The 13,931-nt window shown below is 40.1% G+C and overlaps 1 protein-coding gene across 2 annotated transcripts in view; it reads left to right on the forward strand.

Moving 5' to 3' along the window:
* The window catches only part of LOC122662224 (endoplasmic reticulum-Golgi intermediate compartment protein 3-like), a 36,705-nt gene extending 23,119 nt beyond the window's left edge, over positions 1–13,586 (forward strand). Inside the window, exons 10-13 of one of the 2 annotated variants that reach the window (XM_043857803.1) lie at positions 8,093–8,146; positions 8,222–8,332; positions 9,786–9,852; positions 13,159–13,586. In XM_043857803.1, coding sequence (XP_043713738.1) covers positions 8,093–8,146; positions 8,222–8,332; positions 9,786–9,852; positions 13,159–13,250 — 324 coding nt within the window. In that variant the 3' untranslated portion in view covers positions 13,251–13,586. The remainder of the gene's footprint in view (positions 1–8,092; positions 8,147–8,221; positions 8,333–9,785; positions 9,853–13,158) is intronic. The other variant, XM_043857812.1, reaches the window with a different exon arrangement.
* The last annotated feature ends 345 nt before the right edge of the window (positions 13,587–13,931 follow it).

Raw genomic sequence — 13,931 nt, forward strand, 5'->3', positions numbered from 1 at the left:
GTTTATTAATGAAAATATTATCTGTCAGCATGGGGTGCCACAAGAAGCTGATTTCAGATCAAGGTTCACATTTCTGTAGTCAACTGGAGAAGTTCCAATCCCACAACCATAGTATTAAATCTCGTTTCAGAAGGCCATTTTGGCCAGACCAAAATTTCCGAAATACCAAAATTTTCCCGAAATATTGTATTTTTTCTCTGAGTTTTGCTTGGCCATTTCTGGGTGTAAAATGACCGAAATACCGAAACAAAATAACTGAAAATTTGACAAACGGTGAATTTTTTAGACCGAAAATTCCGAATGATTCCGCTTTTTTATTTCAACATAGCAGATCTTGTTTTGGCGGAAATTTCGGCGTGATTTTGAACTATGCCCACAACCCTCTAAACTCCAAGAAACAGTCAGTCAAACCAGCAAGCGGAGAACTAATGAAATTTCTCTGAAATAATACCTGGTGGAAGAAAGAATATCAGGTCTGGTTTCAGGGAGTTATCTCACAAACCACACAGGTGTTGTACACCAGATTTCACAGGTTGGGTTTTCCTTGGGGTAGGTAATAGCACACCAAATTTGGAGATGAAAGAGGGAGATCGATCAAATCTCTTTCAGTCCTGTTGGTTAGTAGCGGAGAACGGATAGAAAACAGAAAAAATAACAGGAACAAAGAACATAATAGCAACAAAGGATCAGGGAACAAGAATAAGAGAATGGTGAAGGGAAGATTGCACCTGAGATGAGGAAGAGACCAGAGGAAGGGTAGTAGTAGCCGTCAATCAACTTTGACAGGCAGAACACACAAACAACTCACAACTGTGAGGAAACTCAACGCAATTTCATTCAATATTCAACTCTGTTCATTATGTTGAGATAGGCTAAATTACCCGATAAGGGTAATTTAGTCTTTTGGTTTTATTGTTTTTATCTTTTATTTTTATTTCCTTTTCTGTAATTTTTCCCCTTGACCGATCTCTATTTGGGATTCCTAGTTGTAATGGGAATTCCTAATAGGAATAGGCAAGGGGGGCATTCCTATTTTGAGTCATTCCTACTTTGATTAGGAATTAGTTGTATTCCTACTTTGAGTAGGAATAAGTTGTAATTCTGGATTATTATAAATAAAGGGGCTGGGTGATCAATTAAGACACTCAAGCATTCAATTCTGCAGGGCTTCTAACATGGTATCAGAGCAGAATCTGATCTAAGAAGCAGTTCTCAAGTTTTTTCTGGTTTTTTTTCTCCCCCCTCCCACGGTTTCTGGTTTCTCCCTTCTCCACCACTCTCGGCTCCTCTCTTTCATTCAGGGCAGCACCTATGAGGTGATCTAATGCAGATTTAGATGCTGCCCTCGCATTCACCTCATTGAAGATTGCAGATTACTGGTGTTGCCTACTGCCGACAGGTTCCCTCCACCATTGGAGATCGAGTCCTTCCCACAAAGCTGAAGATCGATTTCTGTTTTTTCTGGAGATTGGTTCCTGCTATCCCTGGCACACACCTCTTCTTGTTTGAAGACTGCAGTATTGAATCAAGCCAAGACAGATTCAGCTCTGCGATTTCTCTCCAAACAGCCTTTTTGCCCTAATTTTTTGCTAAAATTAGTGCTTCTTATTTGCTAGTTAGAATCAGCTCCTTTTTGGAGGACTTCTTCCCCACTACTAGAGGATCACTCGATCTATCTTTCAGCCTATTCTGACGGCTGAAAGTGCTGCAACTTCAAGTCACTCGATTCAGTTTTTTTTTGAAGATCTGTGTTTTTCAAATTAGTGGCTCGATTTCTGCCTAGCTAAATTATGGGTGACTCAGAGATGTCTACTGCTACTTCTGGAGGAGATGGTCAGATTAGGAATGACTTTCTTCCCTATACTGCTGCCATTAAGCTTGATGGTACGAATTATCTGATTTGGGCCAGATCACTATCCTTGACCGTGGCTGGTAGGGGACTCACTGGCCATCTCACTGGCACCACCAAACAGCCTACTGAAGAAGGTGCTGCCCGTATTAAATGGGCTGCCAATGATGCTATGGTGATGTCATTTGTTTTGAATTCTATGACCACTGACCTCTCCAGTCAGTATCTGCTCATTGACACTGCTACTCAGATATGGACTGCTGTCAAGGGAACTTATGGTCGTTCAGGTAGTGGTGCTCAGGTTTATAAAATCAGGAAGACACTCCAAAATACTACTCAGAAGGAGATGTCTGTCATTAAATAATATGCTGCCCTCAAGTGTTTATGGCAGCAATTGGATCACTATGCTCGGTTTCAACCTACTACTACTACTACTGACATTACTGCCTATCACTCTTATGATGATCAGTTCCGGGTCTATGATTTCCTAGTTGGCCTTAATGATGTTTATGATCCTATTTGGGTTCTTGGTTGGGTTCCTTTCCCCACTTTAGAGGAGACCTTTTCTTATGTTCACAGTGAAGAGACACAAAGGGCTGCCATGATGATCACTCCCAAAGTTGAGAGATCAGCCTTACAGACTACTGGCTCCACCCCAGATACTTCTTCTGACAGTGTTGCTGCTACTGCTACTGCCAAAGAGCCTGTGAAGTGTGCCATATCACACTAAGGCTCAGTGTTGGAAATTACATGGGAAGCCTGTTGATTTTGAGGCCAAACGTGGTTGTGCTAAGCCTAAAAACAAAGTCAATCACACTGAAAGTGTAGCTCCAACTCCCACTACTGGTATTGGTTTCTCCCAGGAAGAACTCCAGGCTCTCCGACGTCTGTTGAACACATCCGCTACCTCTATTCAGGTTCCTTCTTTGCCCGTATAGGTATTTCTTTTGCTGGTCATTGTGCATCAGTAGTCTCCACTCATTGGATCATAGACTCCGGTGCTACTGATCACATGACAGGTTCTTCCAGCCTCTTTAATACATATTCTCCTACTTCTGGTAAAGATAAAGTCAAAATTGCTGATGGGTCCCTCTCCTCCATCTTAGGGGAAGGATCCATTGGTTGTTCTCCTTCTCTTACACTGTCATCTGTGTTGCATATTCCCAAGTTTACCACTAATCTTTTTTCCATTAGCAGTATCACCAAATCTTTGAATTGTAAAGTAACCTTTTTTCCCACTCATTGTGTTTTTCAGGAACTGGACTCGGGGAAGACGATTGGATCGGGTAAAGTGCATGGCGGATTGTACCTGCTTGATGGAGACTTTGCATCTACCCAGGCTTTACCTTCTAGGCTCTGTCACCCGGCATCTTTCTCTTCTGAATTACACACATGGCACTCTAGACTAGGTCATCCCCCTTTAGGTACTTTATCCACTTTATTTCCAGCCTTAGTTAAAGATTATAATAAGGAAGATTTCTTTTGTGAGCCTTGTGTCTTGGCTAAACAGACATGTTCAAATTATCCCATTTCTAATAAAAGATCTTCTTCCTTATTTCATGTTGTTCATACTGATGTGTGGGGTCCTAGTAGAAAAGTTTCTCTTTCTGGTCATCGGTGGTATGTAACCTTTATTGACTGCTATTCTAGGTTTACATGGGTCTACCTTATGCACACAAAAAATGAAGTGTTTTCATGTTTTCAGCATTTTCACCAGCTGTTTAAGACCCAATTTAATGCCACTCTTCAAATTTTGAGGAGTGACAATGGGACAGAGTATATGGAAGGTCAGTTCCAAAAATATCTTGCTGCCCATGGAATCCTCCATCAGACCAGCTGTGTTGATACTCTAGCCCAAAATGGGGTGGCTGAAAGGAAAAACCGCCACCTCTTGGAGGTGGCTAGAGCTCTTCTGTTTGCTCGCAATGTCCCTTCCCTTTATTGGGTGGATGTTGTCCTTACTGCAGCCTATTTGATTAATAGGCTGCCTAGTCGGGTTCTTAATTATAGACCCCCTGTTGAACTATTGCTTGGCTGTTCTTCCTTTATCGTTCCCCCTAGGGTCTTTGGCTGCGTTTGTTATGCCAGTAATACAAAATCCCCTGGTAAACATGAATCACGTAGTCTCCGCTGCATTTTCTTAGGTTACTCTGCTACACAGAAAGGGTACAAATGCTATTACCCTCCATCCCGCCGGACTTTGGTCAGCATGGATGTCGTGTTTCATGAAAATATTTCTTAGTATGTGTCCCCACCTCTTCAGGGGGAGAGTGTTAATGAAGATGTGCTGACCATAGACTCTCCACCTCCACTCCAGTCTGTTTACAATGAATCCGAACCAGTTTGGCCTTCTCCTAGTACTTCCCCTGAGTCAGGGGAGAGATCCCTATACAGGGGGAGACCATCTCTATTCAGGGGGAGCAAACTACCCCAGTCTAGACTCCTGTCCAGAGGACTATTAGTGAATTTCAGAGGAGGATTGATAACAGTACTGTGAAGACCTAGGGAAGGAAACATAAGCAGGTTCAATCAAGTGTTGCCCCAGTACCCATCCAATTGCCGAACCCGGATCCAGAACCTGCCTCTCCACCTGGTAATGTTCCTTTTACTGAATTACATATTGCTCTTCGCAAAGGTGTCAGGACTTGCACTCAGCATCCTATATCTCATGTTGTTTCTTATGACTCCCTTTCCCCATCCTTTCGTGCTTTTGTTTCCTCTCTTTCTTCTGTTCGTATTCCTAACAATTGGCAGGAAGATCTATCAGATGGGAAGTGGAAGGTAGCCATGATGGAAGAAATGGAGGCCTTGAAGAAAAATAACACATGGGAGTTTGTGGTTCTTCCACCTGGGAAGAAAACCGTTGGATGTAAATGGGTGTTTGTGGTGAAACAGAAGGTGGATGGCACTGTGGATAGGTATAAGGCACGACTTGTGGCCAAGGGGTTCACTTAGACATACAACATTGATTACCAGGAAACCTTTGCACCTGTTGCAAAGTTAAATACTGTTCGTGTGTTATTATCTTGTGCAGTCAACCTTGGATGGGATTTGCAACAGCTAGATGTAAAAAATGCCTTCCTAAATGGAGCACTGGATGAGGAGGTGTATATGGACATTCCACCAGGGTTCTCTTGTGACAGAAACCAAGGAAAAGTGTGTAGGCTGAAGCGTGCACTATATGGGCTGAAGCAATCACCACGAGCATGGTTTGGCCGGTTCCACAAGGCCATGATTTCTGTGGGCTATAAGCAAAGTAATGCTGATCACACACTCTTTATAAAGAGGGTTGGTGAAAAACTCACTGTTCTTATAGTCTACGTTGATGACATTGTGGTTACTGGCAATGATGGTGATGAGATCAGACGGTTGAAGACCTTCCTTGGACAAGAATTTGAGATTAAAGATCTAGGGAAACTACGATACTTTCTTGGGATTGAAGTGGCCAGATCTTCTAAAGGCATTTTTCTCTCCCAAAGGAAGTATGTCCTAGACTTATTGACTGAAACCGGGTTGTTAGGCTGCCATCCTTCAAATACTCCTATGGATCCTACTGTTCGGCTCAAGGAAAAAGCCGGTACCAAAGACTTGTAGGGAAGCTGATTTATCTCTCACACACTCGTCCTAACATTGCTGTCGTCGTGAGTACTGTGAGTCAGTTTATGCATGATCCCTACTCTTCTCATATGGAGGTTGTTCTTCGTATCTTGCACTATTTGAAGTCAGCTCCTAGAAAAGGAATTCTTCTGTCTGCACATGGTCACCTACGGATAGAAGCATACACTGATGCTGATTAGGCTGGTTCTGCGGATTGCAAGTCTATTTCTGGGTATTGCTCCTTTGTAGGTGGAAATCTTGTCACATGGCGTAGCAAGAAGCAAAATGTAGTTGCTCGTTCTAGTGCCGAAGCTGAGTTTCGGGCTATGGCACAAGGTATTTGTGAGTTACTCTGGCTTAAAGGTTTGCTACAAGATCTTGGTGTTCCTATTTGTCTTCCTATGATGTTGTACTGCGACAATAAGGCTACAATCAGCATAGCACACAACCCAGTACAGCATGATCGTACCAAGCATGTTGAGGTGGATAGGCATTTCATCAAGGAGAAGTTAGAAGATGGGCTGATTTGTATTCCCTTTGTGACATTTGCTGATCAACTTGCTGATATCTTCACCAAGGGATTGTCTAGGAAATTGTTTCATCCCAATCTAGTCAAGTTGGGCATGATCGATATCTTTGTTCCAACTTGAGGGGGAGTGTTGAGATAGGCTAAATTACCCGATAGGGGTAATTTAGTCTTTTGGTTTTATTGTTTTTATCTTTTATTTTTATTTCCTTTTCTGTAATTTTTCCCCTTGACCGATCTCTATTTGGGATTCTTAGTTGTAATGGGAATTCCTAATAGGCATAGGCAAGGGGGGCATTCCTACGTTGATTAGGAATAAGTTGTATTTCTACTTTGAGTAGGAATAAGTTGTAATTCTGGATTATTATAAATAAAGGGGCTGGGTGATCAATTAAGACACGCAAGCATTCAGTTCTACAGGGCTTCTAACATATATATATATATACAGACTCCTCATAACATTCTAAACAGATTTAGGAGGTTAATAGAGTTGGAAGGAAAATTGGACTCAATCTCCTACTCTACCCTACCAACCCTTATTAAACCAAAAGCCTAGTTGGGTTCTGGTTTGCTTTGGTCTGGGTTTCCATATTGGATCATGCCAGTCCAACCAAGATAGTGCTACTGGATCAAATATCCACCCATCTATTGGGTGGTATTGCCTCGTGTGATGTTCTTATGAGATTCATAGGGAGTCATTTATACTTCATAGACAAGTCAACACTAAAAATGAGACAATTAAACTAAAGATGTATGTTGTGTTCACGTAAGCATCCAAGTTTTTCTTAGACAGACTATTTCACTTAGAAACTTGAACTACAGAGATAAAATCTTCTTATTTTGTGCCAATCACTGAAAAAAATTACACATACATATGTGCGGTTGAAAACTAAAGTAATTTTAAAATTTGGAAATGTAGCTCTTTATTGGGCGTACCCAGTGCACGAGGCTCCCACCACTGTGGGATTCGGAGAGATGTACCCAGCCTTACCCCCGCATCGCGGAGAGGCTATTTCCCGACTCGAACCCATGACCACTAGGTCGCAATGGAGCAACCTTACAATTGTGCCGAGGTCGACCCTCTCAAATGTAGCTCTTTATTAAGAAACAAAATATAAATTTAATATGAAACTGATGATTGATAAGTGATTACTATTATAAAGCATAATTAAGTTAGGCCTACATTGTTATTGGATAAGTATGAATTTTCTTCCCATTAGGGGACTTTATTATGTTGACAGATTTAGAAAACCTGTGGGTAATGGGCCCAAGTAGAACCAAAGAAGTGTAGAAATTTTATGGGAAAGAGAGAGAGATAGGGGCTGACTCTCATCAACAAAGCTAGGATTTGACCATCCAGTCATTTGCAAGAGATTATTCTCTTATCCATAGCAAAAACCCAAGTCTATTCCACTCAAAATATGCTGATTATGAGGTTTTGTATAGGTAATAAACAGAAGCCAAAAACCTGTGTCCCCACACGATTTGACTTTTGACTCTTAAATTAGAATTCCTAATTTGACGCTATTTACTATTTAATGACTCCCATGAGTGTGTAACCCCTTTCCTAAACAAATAATAATACTAATTTAAGAAATAAATCCAAAATAAAGACTCCTAAATTAGACTCTCTTACCACAAGTCTCGTCACAGATTGACACTCCATTAGGAAGGTGGTCATAAAACTTTCCAAATACAGTTAAAAAAAAAAAAAAAAATCTCTCAACCGCACCAATATCTTGCCTAGCAAAGTAGTTTTGACCATTCCCCTTACTTTGACCCCGCAGCTGAACCAGCTTTATCATACCCACTACCCTTTTCCTATTTGAATTACTGGATTGGATTTTAAAACATTGTACGAATGTTTATTTATTAAATGCAGTTTTTGTTTAACTAATTTTATTTATATATATATATATTGATTAGAAAATATAAAAACATGAGATATATTCAATCTGATTAGATATGATAGCTTTTTTTATATATTGATTTCAATGGTGTCTACCCACTTAATCTTGCTTTATATGTTATTGTATACATTAATTAGGTGTAATGAGTTAATCATGAAAACCCTTATTCAAAAATGAGGATGTTTACTTGGTTTGTGGCCTATTCTGCAGGTGGTTCCTACTGTATATACTGACATAAATGGACATACTATCCAGTCAAACCAGGTGTTCCTATACATGTCTAAGTTGCCACTTTCTTCTATCCTACTTTTTTTGATCATGTAACCTCATATGCAGTAGCATGTGTATTTTTTGCAGTTCTCTGTAACAGAGCATTTTAGGGGTGGAGAATTTGGTCGTCCTTCATCTCTTCCTGGAGTTTTCTTCTTTTATGACTTATCGCCAATTAAGGTGGGTCATCCTTTGTCCATATTTGATCTGTTAAACATTATAGTGTAGTGGTTTTTATGTAATGTCTTTATTATTGGTTGTGCTTAGTTGTGGGTTTAGTTGTAATCGTGATAGACTATTTCTGTCTTACTTGTAATTTCATGTTTATTAAGTTATAAGTAGGTAGACCTAGGCTCACGATAGGATTCAGAATGACCTCCCGTGACCCTAGGGTTTCTCTTCCTCCCATTGTATACTCTCCCTTCTCTCTTCCTTTCTTCTTCTTCTTCCTCCTTTACCTTTCTGGGTACTAATTTCCTGGTTTTTATATTGTTACATGGTGTCAGAGCCCAGATAATCAGTCCTTACTACCCTAATCTCTGTTTTGAAAGCCTTTAGGGTGTTCTCTTTGTGGTTTGCAGCAACCTATGCTGCTATGTCTATTCTATGAAACCCTAGTTGGTAGTGACATGAAGAAAAACTAGGGTTTCTTCCATAAATGTTGTTGATTTGCGTTTCTCTTGCATGGATCATTGTGGAAGATGAATCTACATTGAAATCATCAAGAACATGAAGCATATTACATGTGGCAGTGATCTCTTGGATTTTCTCTTCACATGGTATTGATTATTGAAGATTTTTGCTATCTCCATACCCTAGTGGCATCCCTTTTTTTTTTAGGGTTTTTGGACAGATATTTTCCCTATAACAGTGAATCTGTCCATTGGATTTTGACAAGGTTTTAGGGCTGTCAAGGACCATCCACTAGGGTCAATTCGGCAAGATTTGGTGTCCATCTGACACGTTGATCTGCTGAAAAGTGAAATCTCCCTGGGTTCTTCTATTTCAGATTTGGATTTTTTGATTGCTAGTTTTGAATCCTGCCATGAGCACTAGGGTTTCTCTTCCTCCCATCGTGTTCTCCTTCTCTCTCTTCTTCCTCTCTTACCTCTGTAGGTACTGGTTTCCTGGTTTTTATATCATTATATCATTATTGGCCTCAAGTTCTGTATCTTACTATGTTTCCTGGTTTTTATATCGATATATTATTATTGGCCTCAAGTTCTGTATCTTACTATGATGATGTTTGCTGTCCAGCTAAATAACTGTTGGAGTTCATTCCAGGATTCGTCTATGTATAATCTGCATGAATATATGTTTATTTGTTGTGTGTGTGTGTATTCAGTGGTCAAGCCATTCCTTAATAAAATTCAAACTGATAGTCAACCTTGTGCATATTATACGTATTTTAAATGGATGTGGGGTCATGCTCAGCATCTTTAATTGATAATCCGGATAGGCCAACATGCATGTAAACTCTAAAAATACCCAAGCAGGTTGATATATAGATTCAACTGTAGAAATAGTATGTAAATTGTAGTTCAAAAGAATGTCAATATAGCAATGCAACCTCATTGGAGGTCCTTGTATTTTTCTTATCTTTTTCCACCTCTAATTTGATTGAATGTTGCAGGTGACCTTCAGAGAGGAACATGTATCGCTCTTGCACTTCCTGACAAGTGTTTGTGCTATAGTTGGAGGTACTCTCTCTCTCTCTGTCTCTCCTCCCTCCAGTTAAGCAAGCTGAATGGAGCTATCTCCTTAAATTTTTTCCTTTTGCTTGCTTCAACATAGAGAATTGTTTTTTATTTTTTTTTGGGAAAATTACATCCGCCTCCCCTGTACTCTGACCTAATTACACGTTCTTCCCCTTGATTTTCCCACCTTACATATCCCTCCCCTCTACTTTGAAAATAACTACTATTACACCCCTATCGTTATTGTCCGTCTGTTAAATGCTGATGTGGCATAGTAAAAATTTTCATAATCCCCAAACTAACCCTGATCCTTGTGAGATGACTCAGTTACCCTTTTGATTTAATCCCCACACTAACCTTTGATCCATGTAAATAGACCCTTTTACCCTTCTTCTTCTTCCTCCTCTTCCTGCTCCTCCAATCCCAACCTTCTCCTGCAAACTCCGGCGAGAACAAAAATGGAGTACCTCCATCTCTTCCTCTCCACTTCACTAAACCCTAACGGTAGGTAACCTAGCTGAACCTTCTCCTCCACTGTTGATCTTCTTTTTCTTTTCTTCTCCATCATCTTCTTCTTCCTTCCACCAACCGATATATCCTTCGAGCTTGTGGTGTTATAAACCAAAAACCCTACTGAGGCTCCCATGGATAGTTAGAATCGTTGTTTCGTAGGTTTCGAATCATAAGATCCATCAGGGAACATCGTTTCGTCATCGCGATAGCTGGTTCTTCTGGGTTTTTATTCTACGATTCCAGATCACAAAGCCCTAATTTTTCTACTGTTCCCCTCCTCCCCCTCTCTTCTTCTTCACATATCTTTTGGAAATTTTCTCCTTGATAGCGTTATCGATTTTAACACTCCACTATGGAATTAGGTTTTCAGTTCTCCTGTAAACCAATTCTCCGCAAACCCAGAGAGAATCAATATAAAGAAAAAATCACTCCTGCGACTCAAAACCCATCTCTACGTTTTCTATCTCTTCATCTAAAACCATTCAACCTGCAAAAAAACAAAGGGCAATTTCAACATGGAGAAACCCATCTCTGCGTTTTCTCTCTCTTCAGTGAAAAGGTTACAATGGCTGTAGTAACGAACAACATGGAGAAACTTTTGATTTTTCAGTTGCAAAAGAACCAGTGTTGGATTAAAAAAAAAAAAACATTTACATACAATTCCGCTCTCGATTTTTTGTTCAAAACTAAAGAAGCGAGAAATAAAAATATTTTTTTTGGGGAAAAAAAGTCCCATCTGAACCGGCGACGCCCAAATTGAGGTATCAAACAACTTTCGGCGCAGAGGGGAGATTCAGGTCAAAATCGAATCTCAAAGGAGAACTCTGTGGGTGGTGGCTGAAATCGACGACCGAGGACGAGTCGGAATCGCTCCAGACCCCAGCACCAACAGAAGCCTGGAAATTAGCAGCAGCTAGGTCCAACCTCAGACGGTGAAGGTTCATGCCCATGTTCTCCGACCTCTGTTTTTATCAGACTACTACAATGATACTAGAGGAGAACGGCGGACGAGAAAAATCACCTATATTTAAGAAATTAAACGGCGGTGGAGGTGGCGGTCTTCCAAAGCCATATGCAAATCGGAGCAACTTGCTTGTGCCCTCTATTTTTCCCCTTTAGACCACATTCTGCAACCAATCTGAAACAATGGAATGAGTTTGATCTATAGAAGGTGTTTCCGGTTTCTGGTGCAAGCTCTCATGAAACCATATTTTTGGGATCCTTAAATATGAGCTTTCTGTTTGGCCATTAATTAGTTAATATCAAATTTGAGTTTCATTGGCAGGTTAGACCCTCGTATATCACCATCCACGGTGACGGTGGTGATGGTGTTGGTGGTGGAGGAGGAAGAGGAGGCAGCGGCAATAGTGGTGGAGGTGGTATTGGTGGTGCTGGCGGTGGAGGAGGAAAGAAAGAGGTGTTTTAGGTTGAAGATGATGAAAAGGGTAGAATAGGAAATGCAGTTTTAATTTGTTAGTAAAGGGTAATACTGTCTTTTCAAACTATTAACTAACAGCACTCTAACAACGGTCAGCCATAAGGGGTCAAAATGTAAGGTGGGAAAATCAAGGGGAGGAACGTGTAATTAGGCCAAAGTACAGGGGAGGCGGATGTAATTTTCCCTTTTTTTTTTGATAAAAAAAACATAGAGAATTGTTAAGTGGCTTAGACATGGATATCTTGAAGTCAGAAAACTATCGAGAGCATTTGAAAAGATTTCTAATGTTGGGAGGAATGAACAATGAAAGTGTCCTCCCCACCCACCCACCCCCACCCCCACCCCACCCCACCCCCCCCAAAAAAAAAAAAAAAAAAAAGGAAAAAGAACTCTGTTTGGGAGTGTGGCCTAGGCTAGCACTCCCATGAGTCTATCTCTCTCCTCCCCAATGAAAAGACACCCTTGCCCCCTTGTTTTGAGGAGGAGAGAGATAGATACATGGGAGTGCTGGTGTAGGCCACACTCCCAGACGGAAAAATATTTCCCAAAAAAAAAAATGTATATCATTTCTTTTACCTTGTTTTGGGCCCCTTAAGTAAATGTGTACAGATGGCTAGATCATGAAGAACTGGCCACCACTTGTGACAAGGTTCCTAACAAAACTTTGTGTGCAGTTGTGTTCTTCATTGAGTATTAAGCTTAGTTGAAAGAATCTCTTGAACAACCTGCAAATCCCACCCTCTAATATTTGGTACCTCTTGATAGATATAATGGAGCTGTTCCTTTGGCACTTCCTAATTTGAAACAATCTTACCATACATTTTAATATAGTTGCACATAAGAACTGTCTTTTTTCTTCTCTTTTTTTTTTTTTTTTTGGGGGGGGGGGGCGGTTTTGTAAAGATTTAAGGTTTGTTGTGTGAGTACCTGCATTAATAGAGGATCATGTACAAATTCTGGATTGCTCGAGTTTCTGTTTTTCTTCTGAGGCCCTCTAGGTTCTCATATGACATGAATCCTAATTTCATCACATTATGTAAATGAGTTTTTTATTTTGAATTCGAACATTCCTTAATCTGAGATCTATGCATATGGATGGTTGCCCTACTGGAAAATGCTGATCTATGTACTGCTCCGTCTGGTCTATGTTGTACGTTTAGAAATTTAGGGTAGCTTTTTCCCTATTTCTATATTGTATTTTTTTTAAGTAATGGAAATTCATACCTCAAGGACAAGCTGTAAGGTATTTGGTTTCGTACATATTTGCAGTCCTGGTATCTTCTTTAAATAAAAAACGTATGGTCCCATATTTTTTGACTGAACTTGTTACTATTATCTGCATGTTGGTTTTTGTTTAGGTGTTTTCACAGTTTCGGGAATTGTAGACTCATTCATATACCATGGTCAAAGGGCAATAAAAAAAAAGATGGAACTTGGCAAATTTAGCTGATCTATTGGCCATTCTGGAAATGAATTGGAATATTCTGGTTGGTTTGCCTGTCAAATAGCTTTTCATGAGGAGCCAATTGGGACCGATTGGGCAGATAAACAACTTGGATGGACTTTTCTGGAGGGTCAAGTCGTGGCGAGCTTTTTGATTCGCAACTTTGTTCATGCCTCGGAATAAGTTTGATTATTTAATGAGGTTAATTTTCTTCCTCCCCTTTCAGTTCAACTTTTTTTGTAATCTAAATGCTTATGCGAATACCCATTGAGAAGTGCCAATCAAGGATAGAAGTTAGGATTTCTCTGGAGGACCAATTGTAACTGAGAGATTGCAAAAAGCTTGCAGTGGCCATATATGTTGGTCGCACGCACAACAGCATTGCATGGTCAAGGAAATTCCATCGAACTATGATCTACTAAATGGTATTTCCTGATTTTGATTTAACACTCTATTATCCACTTAATTTTCAGAAGATGTGGAAGACAAACAAAAGTCAAAACAATGAACTATGACAGTAGGATCTTGATACACATTGGTTTATTGCATTTTGTTAGAATTGAGTATCATGTATCATACCCTGGTTGTGAGAACTTGAGTAGATTGGGAGTGTCAAATGAAATCTTAACCAGAACTGAGACTAGTTCTATTCGGGAAAAAGAAAAAAAAGTAAACTGAGGATCTCCA

Source organism: Telopea speciosissima, chromosome 1, assembly GCF_018873765.1.
Source record: "Telopea speciosissima isolate NSW1024214 ecotype Mountain lineage chromosome 1, Tspe_v1, whole genome shotgun sequence".
In the NCBI taxonomy this organism is placed as follows: domain Eukaryota; kingdom Viridiplantae; phylum Streptophyta; class Magnoliopsida; order Proteales; family Proteaceae; genus Telopea; species Telopea speciosissima.